Source organism: Chanodichthys erythropterus, chromosome 3 (genome assembly GCF_024489055.1).
Source record: "Chanodichthys erythropterus isolate Z2021 chromosome 3, ASM2448905v1, whole genome shotgun sequence".
NCBI classification, from domain to species: domain Eukaryota; kingdom Metazoa; phylum Chordata; class Actinopteri; order Cypriniformes; family Xenocyprididae; genus Chanodichthys; species Chanodichthys erythropterus.
In genome coordinates, this window is record NC_090223.1 from 2349502 (window position 1) to 2362331 (window position 12830).

Consider the following 12830-nt stretch of genomic DNA (forward strand, 5'->3'; position numbering starts at 1 on the left):
ATATATATGCATGACTGTCCAAAGCAGCCCTATATTCCCATTTATCTGGTGGTGTCAGGTGTGATTACATTGGTGCTCGGTCTGTTGGCTTGTTGCCTTCCGGACATTAAAATACAAGATGATGAAATTCTTCGATGTTTCTTCTTTCAATGTGGCTGCAGTTTACTTGTGTGCCTTTTCCTCTTCTGCTGGTACATTGCTGGTAAGATATTATGTGTTATATTAACTTGAAGCTGTTACAACGCTAGTTTTGACCGTGTGCAAAAATATTATTATTATTATTATTTTAGAAATGGCCTAATAATGAATTACTAAATTCAAAATAAATAGCGCAGGTATCGAGTTAGGGTAGGCAAGATTTTATTTATTTATTTTTTTTTTTTCTGCAGGTACAAAATGTCTTTTTGTATCTCCAAATTATTCGCAGACATTTTAAGAAAACAAGTTTAAGTTTGCTTATTGTTTATTTACTCAATTATTTATTATCATATAATTATATATTTATTATAATTTTTATTATCACAGGAAATAACGTGGACGATATGTGGTCCGTGTAACGCTTCACAATTCAATTTTCAGACCATACAATGCAAATGCAAAAATGAAAAATTGATAAAATGAATAGAAAAATAATAACAATTATAGGCCTAATAATAATAATAATAATAATAATAATAATAATAATAATAATAATAATAATTTAATAGCCCCAAGTGCCACTGTGAAGGGATAAACGGCGTCCGGGCACGGCATTAAATCGATTAACTGTTTTATCCTCGCGCTTAACTGTGCATGAGATGTAGCAGAATGCGGGAAATTAGCTGTACCAGGGCTGGATTTCCTGAAACCTTCAAAACTCTCCGTCGTTCTTAAATTATACCTTAAGATGTAACGTTAATACGTGTTTCCCGAAACTTTATTGGTTAAGTGTGCCTTCTGTAAGTCATACTTTCGTAAGGTTGGTCTGGACCACTCTTAGCTATACCTTATCACTGTTGACAGTCAATACGAATATAATGGAGCTGTAATACACCCAGTGTTCAATTAGGATTATGAGCCAGAGACAGACGCGCTTGTCATGTATCACAACTAGGCTATTCTGTGTTTTTAACCTCATCAGGTTTATTTTAGGTTTCAGACATTTAAATACACATTTGAATTAAGTAGGCTACTGCATAAAAAATACATTTATAGTTTGTTAAATTCCATACGCTTATGTCTACCATAACCCTTTCAATTATATAATTTGATGAAGTGTTTTATTTATATCAGATACGCAATGTGTATGAAACAATAAAGTTTACTCTCTTCTTCTCCCAGTTCACCGGCCACATACTTTTATGTATTTCGGGGAAGATTTCGTAAATCCGACAGCTCTTGCCATGCAAACTCATCGCAAAACAAAACACATTCACTTCCACATATTTTACAATCTGAATATATCATAAAATTCATGATATATTTAACAAGATTGTTAATATTTTGATTTAAAAAAGAAGAAGAAAAAAAATAAAAATAAAAAAAACGTTATAAACGCGATACCTACATGTCTGTCAGCTGCATGACGCGTCTCCAAGGAATTAAAACTGTGTCCTAAAATAACGGTCGCCTTAAACTCGCGCTGATGGGGCCCCCAGAATATAGATAAATTACAATATAGATTTAGTTTGCAATTTAGATTACTTTTATAACATCCCATGAGTCCTGATAAATGCAATTTCTACTTCTGAAGTGCTTCTTTTTATAAAGAACACTGATTTCTCACATAACGCAGCGAAGCAGCGACTGTATAGAGTGAATTATCGATTCTCGAGCCATCGATATCAACCAATTCAGCACCGCCGCCAAGGACAGCACCTAGTAATGTCGCACTTAAGAAGATAAACCTTAAGAAACCTCATAAAGGATAGTTCGGGGAACACGCCTACAAACAGTATATCTTCAGTTAAGGTCTACCTCTGGAGTCTTCGTAGCGCACTAAGAGACAACGTTATCGGGAAACCCAGCCCAGTTCAGCACCTGGTAACGTCGCCCATGATTATTATTATTTTAATGTGAACAAATTAAAAGCATAAACAGAAAATCCCACTTATATTTACAATTAAATTGACCTGCTCATGCATTTAAATACATTTCTTAATTTTAAGGCGCATTAAATATTTTTTGGTTTGATTTCGTGGACGAAATGACACAATGTTTTGAACATTATACTAAATGTTTCTTATTACATTTAGTAGCTATAAAATTTACACTAATTTATACAGGACCTGTCAAAAGTTTGAAAACATTGTATATTTCTGTTTAAACAACCTGTGCAACCATAGCAACCTGGAATTATCAGAAATGGATAAGATTATAATAATATTTAATTTTAATCTAGAAAAAGCACGGAATTAAGAAATTATTATATTAACAGTGCATATTATATTGTATTTTGTGATGTTGCCTACAGCATTCGAATGAAGTTTATCAATATTAAAAAGAATATGCCTTGTACATTTTTTTATTAAATATTTTTATATTATTGTTAGTTACATTTAGCTATTCCTTATAAATATATTTACTTACTTACTACAACTTTATCCCCACTTTGAACATTGGCTATTTAAAAATATATTATTCATAGGCATATCCTAGCCAACTTTAATTAAATTGTTTTGGATTTAGAATTGTTGGGTAGAAATGTTCTGCTGGTCATGCAATCTCAACAAGCTGATGACCACTGGAGGAACTGGCTTCATGTATAATAAAGCTGCTTTCTTGGCCACAAGGTTATTTCTTCAAGGAATGTGTAGAAAAGTGCAGACTAAAGGTGGTGATACGGCAACTTTTTGGGCAGTGTTGCTCAGCAATGATGTTTAGGCACTTTCCCATTGAGTATGTGCAACAAATTTCTATTTAGATCGAAATGTGTTGCCCATTCTCAATGCAACAGCAAAAATGCCCAGCAACATTACTCAAAAAGATGCCTGTTTAAGGATGCACAGGTTAAAGACCATGTATATTTTTATACATTACATGATGGTCTTTATTAAAAAGATTTGTCAAAAGTATTATATCCAATTCCAGTTTTTTAGTAAATGATTTACCCTTGTCTCCCCTACAGGTAATGTTTGGATCTACTCTATTCACCCGCCTAATTACACTGGCACTGATTACTGCAATAAGACACTGTACCTGTTTGCTTTCTGGACCACCACATTGATCTATATATTGCTGGGCATTATCTTCATAGGATGGTGCTATGAGGCATGGAACAAGCTTGATGAAAGTAGTGGAAATGTGGACCGGGCTAGGAGTCGTCAGTAATAAAGCTTTTGCACTGTTGATAACCTTATTCTGTTATGTAACTCTATAATTCCTGTGTATAAAATGCATTTGTATTGTTGGGCATGAGAACTTTTTGACGAGAGAAGATGCAAGTTTATTAATTGGAATGATACACTGTCTTTATAATGGCATGTCCCAGGTGAAAAAAAAAAAAAAAAGTAAATTTCTATAATATACTTAAAGTGCTCTATTTCCGTGCACTAATTTTGTACTTAATATACTAAAAATTCTTCTTTAGTACCTCTTAAGATCACCTTAATAACATCTAAGTGTATCAACTGTGCTATTTTGAGATAAATGAACTAAAATGTGCTTTTAATATACTATCTCTGTATTTAGATACCACTTATAGTGTATTTGAACCCATAATGTACTACAAGTGGTAATTAAATATATATTTATAAATACAGAGATAGAATATTAAAAGCACATTTTAGTTCATATTTCATGGTGTCTAAAAATAGCACAGGTGAGTACACTTAGATGTTCTTAAGATTATCTTAAGAAGTACAAAATAAGTTTTTTTAGTATATTAAGTACAAAATTAGTGCATGAAAATAGAGCACTTTAAGTAGATTATAGAAATGTACTTTTTTTCACCTGGAATGTCAGATTTTGCATTTGATAATATTGTGGAATGCTGAATAAAAACAAAAAGATTAACAAATTGATACAAAATATCATATTACATATTAGCACTTTTCATTTATGTTTGTAGGTAAAGGCCAAAAAGGTTAAAATGTAGAATGGCCAAGATGTATTCTTTGTTTCTTTTACATTTTCTTATTTTTTAGAAGTGTTAAGCAACGCTAACCACAATGTATGCTTCAGTTGCAGAAAGGAGAAGTATTAAGAGGAACTAATGCAAAGCTAACGTATGCGTTTACCACAAGTTAACCGAAATGTGTATTTTTAATGCAAGCTATATGCCTTTTTGCAGAACTAGAATATTTAGTGTGAAAGTCGTTGAGTTCAAGTTAGTAAAAAGTGTTAAGATGTGCTGCACGTGTGCAACCTATAGATGACCTCTGTATCTTGTACTTTGACAAACAAGGAGATGTTTTATGTCAGGAAAGAGGATGTGTTTAGACTATATATACTGGAAGTTGTACAACAGAAAATTGCCACACCTCGGGTGAAGACTTTACTCGCTTTTATGTTCTTTTTAATTTTTTATTCTGTATCTTGTTATTAAACCAAAGCCATTGTATTTGGCGATTCGTAAACTTTTCTAAACAAGACTCAGAGTGAAATTACTTTTTACATAAGACTATTATCTGAACCTGTAATTCCTTTACTCCATCGAGCCTCAAGAGCACCGGACCCTGACTGAGCTGGTGAGGACTCCACCTTGAAACCTCTGATCGTCATTCAACGCTCTCAATCCTTGGTAAGACCAATTCTTATGATGAAGTTAAGGATTGTAGAAATGGGGGGGGGGGTGTTTCATGTCTTTTCTCACTTAATAATAATAATAAAATAAAATCGTTCATATTAAATACTTCAGTCAGCTGGTTAATCTCAGAATAAACCTCAACAGGGTGATCTACACCCATAAGCAAATGTACATACTAAAATCAATTTGTAGTTTCTATAGAACAGCAGGCACAATTATAATTTATATAAAATATTATTTTTTGAACAAAAATATTTAATAAATAACAATAGCATCATAAAAGTTAATAAGCAATTTAGTCAAAAGTACACAGGCAGCACTTTGATACAGCATAAAAGTTATATAACAATATAAAGTTATGAAACTGCCCTCAGCCAAATCTATTTGTTCTAGAACAAATTGAGACCAAAGATTGGACATTAGATATTATACCCAAAACAAATTATATCTCATGTTTAACAGCTCAGCCAATCAGATTAGAGGACCAGAAGTAACTGATGTAAAAATAAACAAATGTAGGCTATACAGCACCCACCTATTTTTATGTTCCAGATATTCATTATCATGGTGAACTTAATTTATAACAATTTGTAATTTTTAAAACTTGTAATTATGAGCTGTATTCTCATTTTTGACACATAGACTCAAGCAATTTCTACTTGTTTTTTTAGAAAGAAACTTTTCGATGTGCCCCACCTGGTGATCGGAATAATTCACCAAATGATTTGAAGATGCAAAGTCTGGTGTCAATGAGTATGTTTAAATCTCTTATTTGTGAGTTAGTAAAAGAAAATTTGATTTTTAAATGTTAAGTATTTGTATTTGTATCGATGCTTTGTTAAGCAACATTGTGTGAATATCTGTGGCTGCTTGTCTTGGCCAGGAGTCTAAAAGAGATTCTTAATTTATACATTAAATAAGTGCTCATTGTTCAGAGAGTATGAAATGAACACCCGGCGTCCCGCGGTAATTTGTGGTAGTGCAAATGGCGGCGCCGGCGACATTTTCTTCTTGAAAATGAACGCCTTTGCATAGACACTGTTAACCAGTTTACACGCGCCCGCAGAAATATACATTTGATTACATTTTGGAGAACAGATGGAAGAAGATCCAACAATGTACATTTGATCATTGTTTGTGTTCAGATGTTGAGGTTATGAGCGCGAGCGCATGTAAAGAGATTTCTCTCTTTCTTCTTTCAAATGTAGCTGTAGAAGTTATTATTATACAAAGCTAAAGAATGATATTTGGGCTACAGATGCCAGAAATAATGCTAGTCTCTTCTGTGTTTGTTGCAAAGATATCTAATTATGATGATAATAATAATAATAATAATAATAATAATAATAATAATAATTTGAATGTCTTAATAACATACTTTTGTATTTTGGCTACATAGCCTACAACGCTCATAAGTTTGGGATCGGTAAGATTTTTAATGTTTTTAAAAGAAGTTTCTTCTGCTCACCAAGGCTGCATTTCTTTAAATAAAAATACAGTAAAAAACAGTAATATTGTGAACTATTACAATTTAAAATAACTGTTTTCTATTTGAATATTTTATAAAGTAATTTATTCCTGTGATCAAATCTGAATTTTCAGCATCATTACTCCAGTCTTCAGTGTCACATGATCCTTCAGAAATCATTCTGATATAATAATTTGATGCTCAAGAAACATTTATGATTATTATTATGTTGAAAACAGTTTAAGCATTCCTTGAGAACAGAAGCATTTATCTGAAATACAAAGTTTTTGTAACATTATACACTAATGTTCAAAAGTTTGGGGTCAATAAGTATTTTTATTTTATTTTTTTTTTAAAAGAAATGTATACTTTTATTCAGCAAGGATGCATTAAATCAATCAAAATGGACAGTAAAGTCATTTATAATGTTACAAAAATTATATTCAATTAAATATTATATTCAAATAAAGCTGTTCTTTTGAACTTTGTATTCATCAAAAAATACAAAGAAAAATATTGTACACAAATATTTTGTACAATTGTACATAATAAATGTTTCTTGAGCAGCAGATCAGCATATTAGAATGATTTCTGAAGGATCATGTGACACTGAAGACTGGAGTAATGATGCTTAAAATTCAGCTTTGATCACAGGAATAAATTACATTATTATTATTTGAAATTATAATAATATTTCACAATATTACTGTTTTAACTGTGCTGTTTTTACATTTCACTGTACTCTGCATTAAATGCAGCCTTGTTGAGCAGACAAAACTTATTTTAAAAACATTAAAATTCTGATCCCAAACTTTTGAACGGTAGTATATAATATACATATTTCTATAAGTACTTGTACTTTTACTTGAGGACAGTTTTTGGATACTCTACCCACCCCTACACACATCTATCTACATACACAATATAGGCTACACATTAAATATATACACTAATCCTATTGAATCAATGTTCACTGCTGCTGAATAAATATTGAACTTAACAAAATTAATCAACGGTAATATTGCTGAATCAACATTACACTATGATGTTGATTTTACATCACTGATGTTGAATTAACACTTAAATCAACTAAAATAATCACAATGAGATTTTGATTCTGTTGAATAACTGAAATGTAATGACAACATAAAACAGTGTTTTCATCTGATGCAAAGTTAATGCTGAAACAACATTAATATTTCAATGGTGTGTCCTTTTAAAATATAAATGACACCTTTCCAGCAGTTGAGTCAATTTATTTTATTTAGCAGTTTAACACAATCAATGAAAAAAAGATATAAAAAATATCTGGGTTATCTTATTTAACTGTTTGTGGATTGTGTGTTGAATATATGTTCCCCTGCACTTCAGGCATTTTGCAGTTGTGACTTGATTATGACTATCTCATTTATTTATTTATTTTTTAATTATTGTTATTTATTAGAATGGTATATTCTTTTCTAATTCAATTCTGTAAATTAATTTTTGACTGTTTTTTCGGTGCATCAATGTTCTGCTGTAAAGTTAAAGCTTGCTCGCACAGGCAATTTAGCCAATTTAATTTGATTTGCCGACATGCAGAATGCATATCTATCTGCAGTGTGGCCTTCCTGCAGCTTATTGATCCAAAATGTATTTATTATTTTTTTTCTATAGCTATCTTTGTGTGGTGTTCATGTTCTGATTGTAGCTGTGAATGTTTATCCACATTGCCTTTCATTTCAGTTTAAAAGAGATAGAAATCATTGTCAGTTATACGTCACTATCACTTGACAGGCAGTTTAGTCGCTTTATTAGAAAGTTGTTTCTCTGTGCTGTGTGTGAAAATAAAAGTTGTCTTAAGGCACGAGCGGAAAGAGTTTGTTCTCCCCCACACACAACTCACCATCTTATAAAATGTTTTCACAAATGAACACTGCAAAAACTGCGGTGACTTTATTTCAATGTATTGTATAAGTCCAAAGTCTCCAGAAAGTTCTAAGAATGCATTATAACAGTTATACACTGGGAATGAAAGTACAGAAAAGAAAAACATATCTGCATAACCAAATACAAATATGTTTTTAATGAAAACAAGAGTCTCAAATACAACATTATTTTATGTTATTAAAGTATGTGTTTTTATAGGTAACTAATAATACTAATTCCACATTAAAACTTTAAAGGGTAAAGTCAATATATATTCAGGTTACTGTTTTTGTCATTTCAAAGATAAATATAGCTGCGAGAACATGAACAAACACCTGGAGCAGTGGGCAGCTGTTTTTGGCACCGGGGAGTGATTGGGGCTTCAGTGTCTTGCTCAAAAACACATCAGTTGTGTGTAAGAGAGCGCTGTTCATTCACTCGTCACACCTACATTCCTGCTGGCACTGAGACTCAAACCTGTGACCTTCAGGTTACAGACTCTCTAACCATTAGGGGCCAGATTTACTGAACAGGGCTTCTGAAAGGGAAACTCCTACAAATGCATATTCAATAAGCTCAGCTGCAAAGATAACTGTGTCCACACCTTTTCAGCGCTAATTTCTCACTGTGTGTCTTTAGTAAATCCTGACAGGAGATTTTAACACCAAAAGAGGGTTTGTGCTGGAGCAAGCTGTTAGTAAATCTGACTACAACTGCCCCTAATATATCATAATGATCAATCAAATATACTGTGTTTCAGGGTCCAGTGGAGTGAATTATGATCATGTGTTCATCAGTTCTGCTGAAAATGTCCGTCTGTCCTGTAATAATGATCTTTCTGACTGTAAATCAACTACATGGCTCTACTATAACAGATATTCAGCAGCAGTTGCACTGATTGAATTAGGGATAAAGAAGAAAGACACAGAGAGACATGAGAGACTGAGTCTGGGGTCTGACTGCTCTCTGAACATCAAGAACGTCACAGAAGAAGATTATGGATCTTACATCTGCAGACAATATGTGAATGGACAAAAACAAGGAACTGATGCACGTGTTTATCTGCATGTTCTTCATGGTGAGTTTATGATCATGTGATCAATTTAAAAAGGACAGATTCTCCCTTAAACTCACATGATGATTGAAGAGTCTGTGATTTGTGTCTTGTGTTCAGTTTCATCATCATCATCATCATCATCATCATCATCCTCACAGACTGAGATCAGTCCAGGTCGCTCTGTGACTCTCTCCTGTCAGTTGTATGCTGGATTCTCCTGTGATGATTGGGTTCGTTCTAAAGGACTTCATCTGTTGTGGGTGAATCAGGCTGGTGTTGATCTGAAGACAGACTCCAGATATCAGATATTATTCTCATCATATCACTGTATCATCACTCTGACTACAACACTCCTGAAGGAAGATGACAACAGAGAGTGGAGATGTCAACTTACTCTAAGAAATCAACTCGAGCCATGATGTTGTAATTGATGCAATATGTGGTCTGGCATTGTCATGTTGGAAAATGCAAGGTCTTCCCTGAAAGAGACATCATGAAGCACGTATGAAATCAGTCCAATAGGGTGACAGAACATCATAGGCGGGTGACGTCACTGACCAGGAACTATAAAGCCTACCCGAAAAACACTCATTCAGCTTCTGTGTCTTCAGCAAGCACTACATGTGAAATCGTTTGGCCAATTTATTGTCGTCTGTCTACCAACTATTTATTATGGCAAGCGAACAGCATTTCAGAAAGTGCGTTCATCCCTGTCCTTGTTTCATTTCGGGCAGAGATACACACCAGATGTGTGTTGTTTGTTTGAGAGTGCAGCATGCCCAGGCAGCTCTCGAGGGAGCTTGTGAGCATTGTGATCTTCTTCATGAGGCTGCACTCCCTCTTTGTGGAGGGCGGCTTGGCTTGCATTCCTTGCGGCTCGGGCCAACTGTATCTCTTTATTATAAAAAAGATGACGACAAAGTAACATTATAAGAAAGTATCCATTATTACGGGAAAGAATTATGAGAAAGTATTTCACCTCGTAATTATGAAAAAATATGTCATTTTAACGAGAAAGTATGTCATTATCACAACAAAGTATCCTTATGAGAAAGAATCTCATCTGATTATTATGAAAATATCATTATTACAATACTCAATATTACCAAATCTGTCATTATGACAAGAAAGTATCTTGTTATGGGATAAATTTTCTGAATATTATGACTATTATTATAAATTCTCATTATTATGTGAAAATAAGTCATAATTATGAGAATGCTTCTTATATTTTGTACTCAACTGTGAAAAACTGACTGAATTTCCATGCCAAACATGTATGTGTGAAAATGTGCTGTTGCTCGTGGCTGTTAGGAAACTAACTCAGTACATACAGATGAACTTCTTACCATGATCTCAGACTGTGGTGATGTGGTTTCTCCACTGCATGGATCTTCATGTGTATCTTCAGGTGACTTTTAAAACTGAAACTCTTTCCACACTGATCACATGTGAACGGCTCCTTCATATGAACTCTCAGGTGTTTCTTCAGGTCTGATGACACAGGAAATGTTTTGCCGCACTGATCACATGTGAACGGCTTCTCTCCAGTGTGGATTCTCATGTGTTTTTTAAGGTGTGCTGATTGTGTGAAGCTCCTTCCACATTGATCACATGCGTACAGCTTCTCTCCAGTATGAACTTTCATGTGTTCTGTAAGATGTGCTAATTGTTTAAAGCTCTACACTGATAACAAGTGAATGGCTTCTCTCCACTATGAACTCTTATATGAAGTTCAAGATTTTGTTTTGTTGAGAAACTCTTTCCACACTGAGTGCAGGTTGCAGATTTCTTGGCTCTTCTTTTCTTTAAAAATGTCTTTTTAGTCTTTGAGCAACTCAAAGGTTTTTCTCCTGGTTTGACATGATGTTTCTCCTCCACTTCACTCAGTTCTTCACTCTCGTCCTTCACTTCCATCAGGTCTGAAAAAATATATAAATGTTTAATGTTATTTTCGGTAAATCTTCCAATTATTATTTTTTAAACATTATAGGCACAAATCCCATGTTTGAGTGGTGAGAAATGATGATTTGCTGCTCAAGAAACAATGTTGAAAACCCTGTTTTTTGATAAAAAGTAAATTCAAAAGAACAACATTTATCGGAAATGGACGGCTTTTGTAAAATTATGTCATTATGTAACACAATATAAGGCATCTTGTGTATCAAATCATCTTAGGTCTAGTGTGACAGTCCCTTAATAATTAAAAGCTTTTCAGTAAAATAAATTAAATGTCAATCTAAAAGTTGGAGCCCAAATTATGCCACTATTGTCTATTTTTTAAAAGTTAATATTATGTTAAATAATAATGTTGTTCATCAAATACATTTTTATATTAGAATGATTTCTGAAGGATCATGTGACTCTGAAGACTGGAGTAATGATGCTGAAAATTCAGCTTTAATTACATGAACAAATAAAATTTTTACTATATATTCACATAGAATATGTATAGTTAGATTACTTATTTTAAAGTAAACTTGATTTTGTGAATAATCTACAAACAACACATTAAATCATCAAGTCTCCTCACATTCATTCTCTAGTTCTTCACATTCGTCATGGACAGGCCCAGCAGAGGGTCTTTGTCTCCTCAGGTGTGAATCACAGCATTATTCATGATGCTTCACGCCCTCGCCACATACAGCCATTCTGACACTAAGAGTGTCTTACAAAAGATAAATCACTATATAGTTTTGTATAGGGATGACCCATAATAGTCGACTAACCATTAATGAGCTAGAAGAGGCTTGATCGACCAAGATTGGATTAGTCGGTTAGGTGCAAAAAAACTTAGCAGGGAACCCAAACATTCGCCTATCATTCATCAACATCAAATATGGCTTGTCACTTGAAACATGTAAGCAGTAGTAACTTTACAATCCTCTCGCTCTAATGTTAGTCTAGTTCACTCAATGTGTGCTGTTATCTGGCTCATGTCCATATATTTGTGTGGAGAGCGTGTTTACTGCATGACACGGAGGCGCCGGTGCGATCATCTATCATGTCTATCATTGTGCTGAATACAGTGGAATCAGACTTTAGACATGAAAATGTTTTTAAGAAACTGATAAAAGCACAAATATCAGGACATGTCAAAACTTCTGCCCCAAAACCCCCTCAGACCCCAGAGGATTCAGTTATATTGAGCTTTGTTGGTAAAATGTCTGCTGGAATGTTGAAAAATGTTCAGTGTTAAATAATATTTTTAAAATGTAGTATGTTAATTGATTTCTTCTTTGAAAAGCAAGACAAAATAATTAAAAGCTAATTTAAGTTATACAAAAGTGAAGACATTTGCAAAATAAATCAGAAAAAAATGTGTTAAAAACATGTTCGGTATTTAGTCAAGTGTTTCTTTATATTTGGTTCCGGTGCATCTCTACTCATTATCATGATTTTTATACAAGCACATGACACAGATTAGGGTTGAGCTCTGAGTATGAATAACTTCTATAATTTATGATAAATGCATCAGTAACTATAAATCTGATTACTTCTTAAAAATCAATTATGTAAACTATATTGAAAACTGTCCAGAATTATGGTGACATAAAATAAATCTGTTAAAATAATATACTTTACTTGACGTTGAAAATCAGTATGAAAGTTTCTCAAACCTCCTTTTACTGACCATTTGTTGAACACAAACAAGAAACTTCTGTACCATT

General features: G+C 33.3%; 1 protein-coding gene across 2 annotated transcripts; it reads left to right on the top strand.

Annotated features, from left to right (window-relative positions):
- Positions 1 to 3903: 3903 nt before the first annotated feature.
- Positions 3904 to 10536, top strand: LOC137016055 (uncharacterized). 2 transcript variants are annotated; one of them, XM_067380753.1, is made up of 4 exons: positions 3904 to 4720; positions 5398 to 5479; positions 8863 to 9180; positions 9277 to 10536. In XM_067380753.1, the coding sequence occupies exons 2-4, from the start codon at positions 5458 to 5460 to the stop codon at positions 9576 to 9578; spliced, it is 642 nt and encodes a 213-aa protein (XP_067236854.1). In that variant the 5' UTR covers positions 3904 to 4720; positions 5398 to 5457; the 3' UTR covers positions 9579 to 10536. The 2 variants fall into 2 exon arrangements, with proteins under 2 accessions (XP_067236854.1, XP_067236853.1); XM_067380752.1 differs by lacking the exons at positions 3904 to 4720; positions 5398 to 5479 and having other exon boundaries at positions 8811 to 9180.
- The last annotated feature ends 2294 nt before the right edge of the window (positions 10537 to 12830 follow it).

Excerpts from the sequence above, each read along its gene's own strand:
- LOC137016055 (XM_067380752.1), top strand. The coding sequence starts at position 8,835 with ATGATCAATCAAATATACTGTGTTTCAGGGTCCAGTGGAGTGAATTAT. Across the intron at positions 9,181-9,276 it reads TTATCTGCATGTTCTTCATG|TTTCATCATCATCATCATCA; the intron begins GTGAGTTTATGA and ends TCTTGTGTTCAG.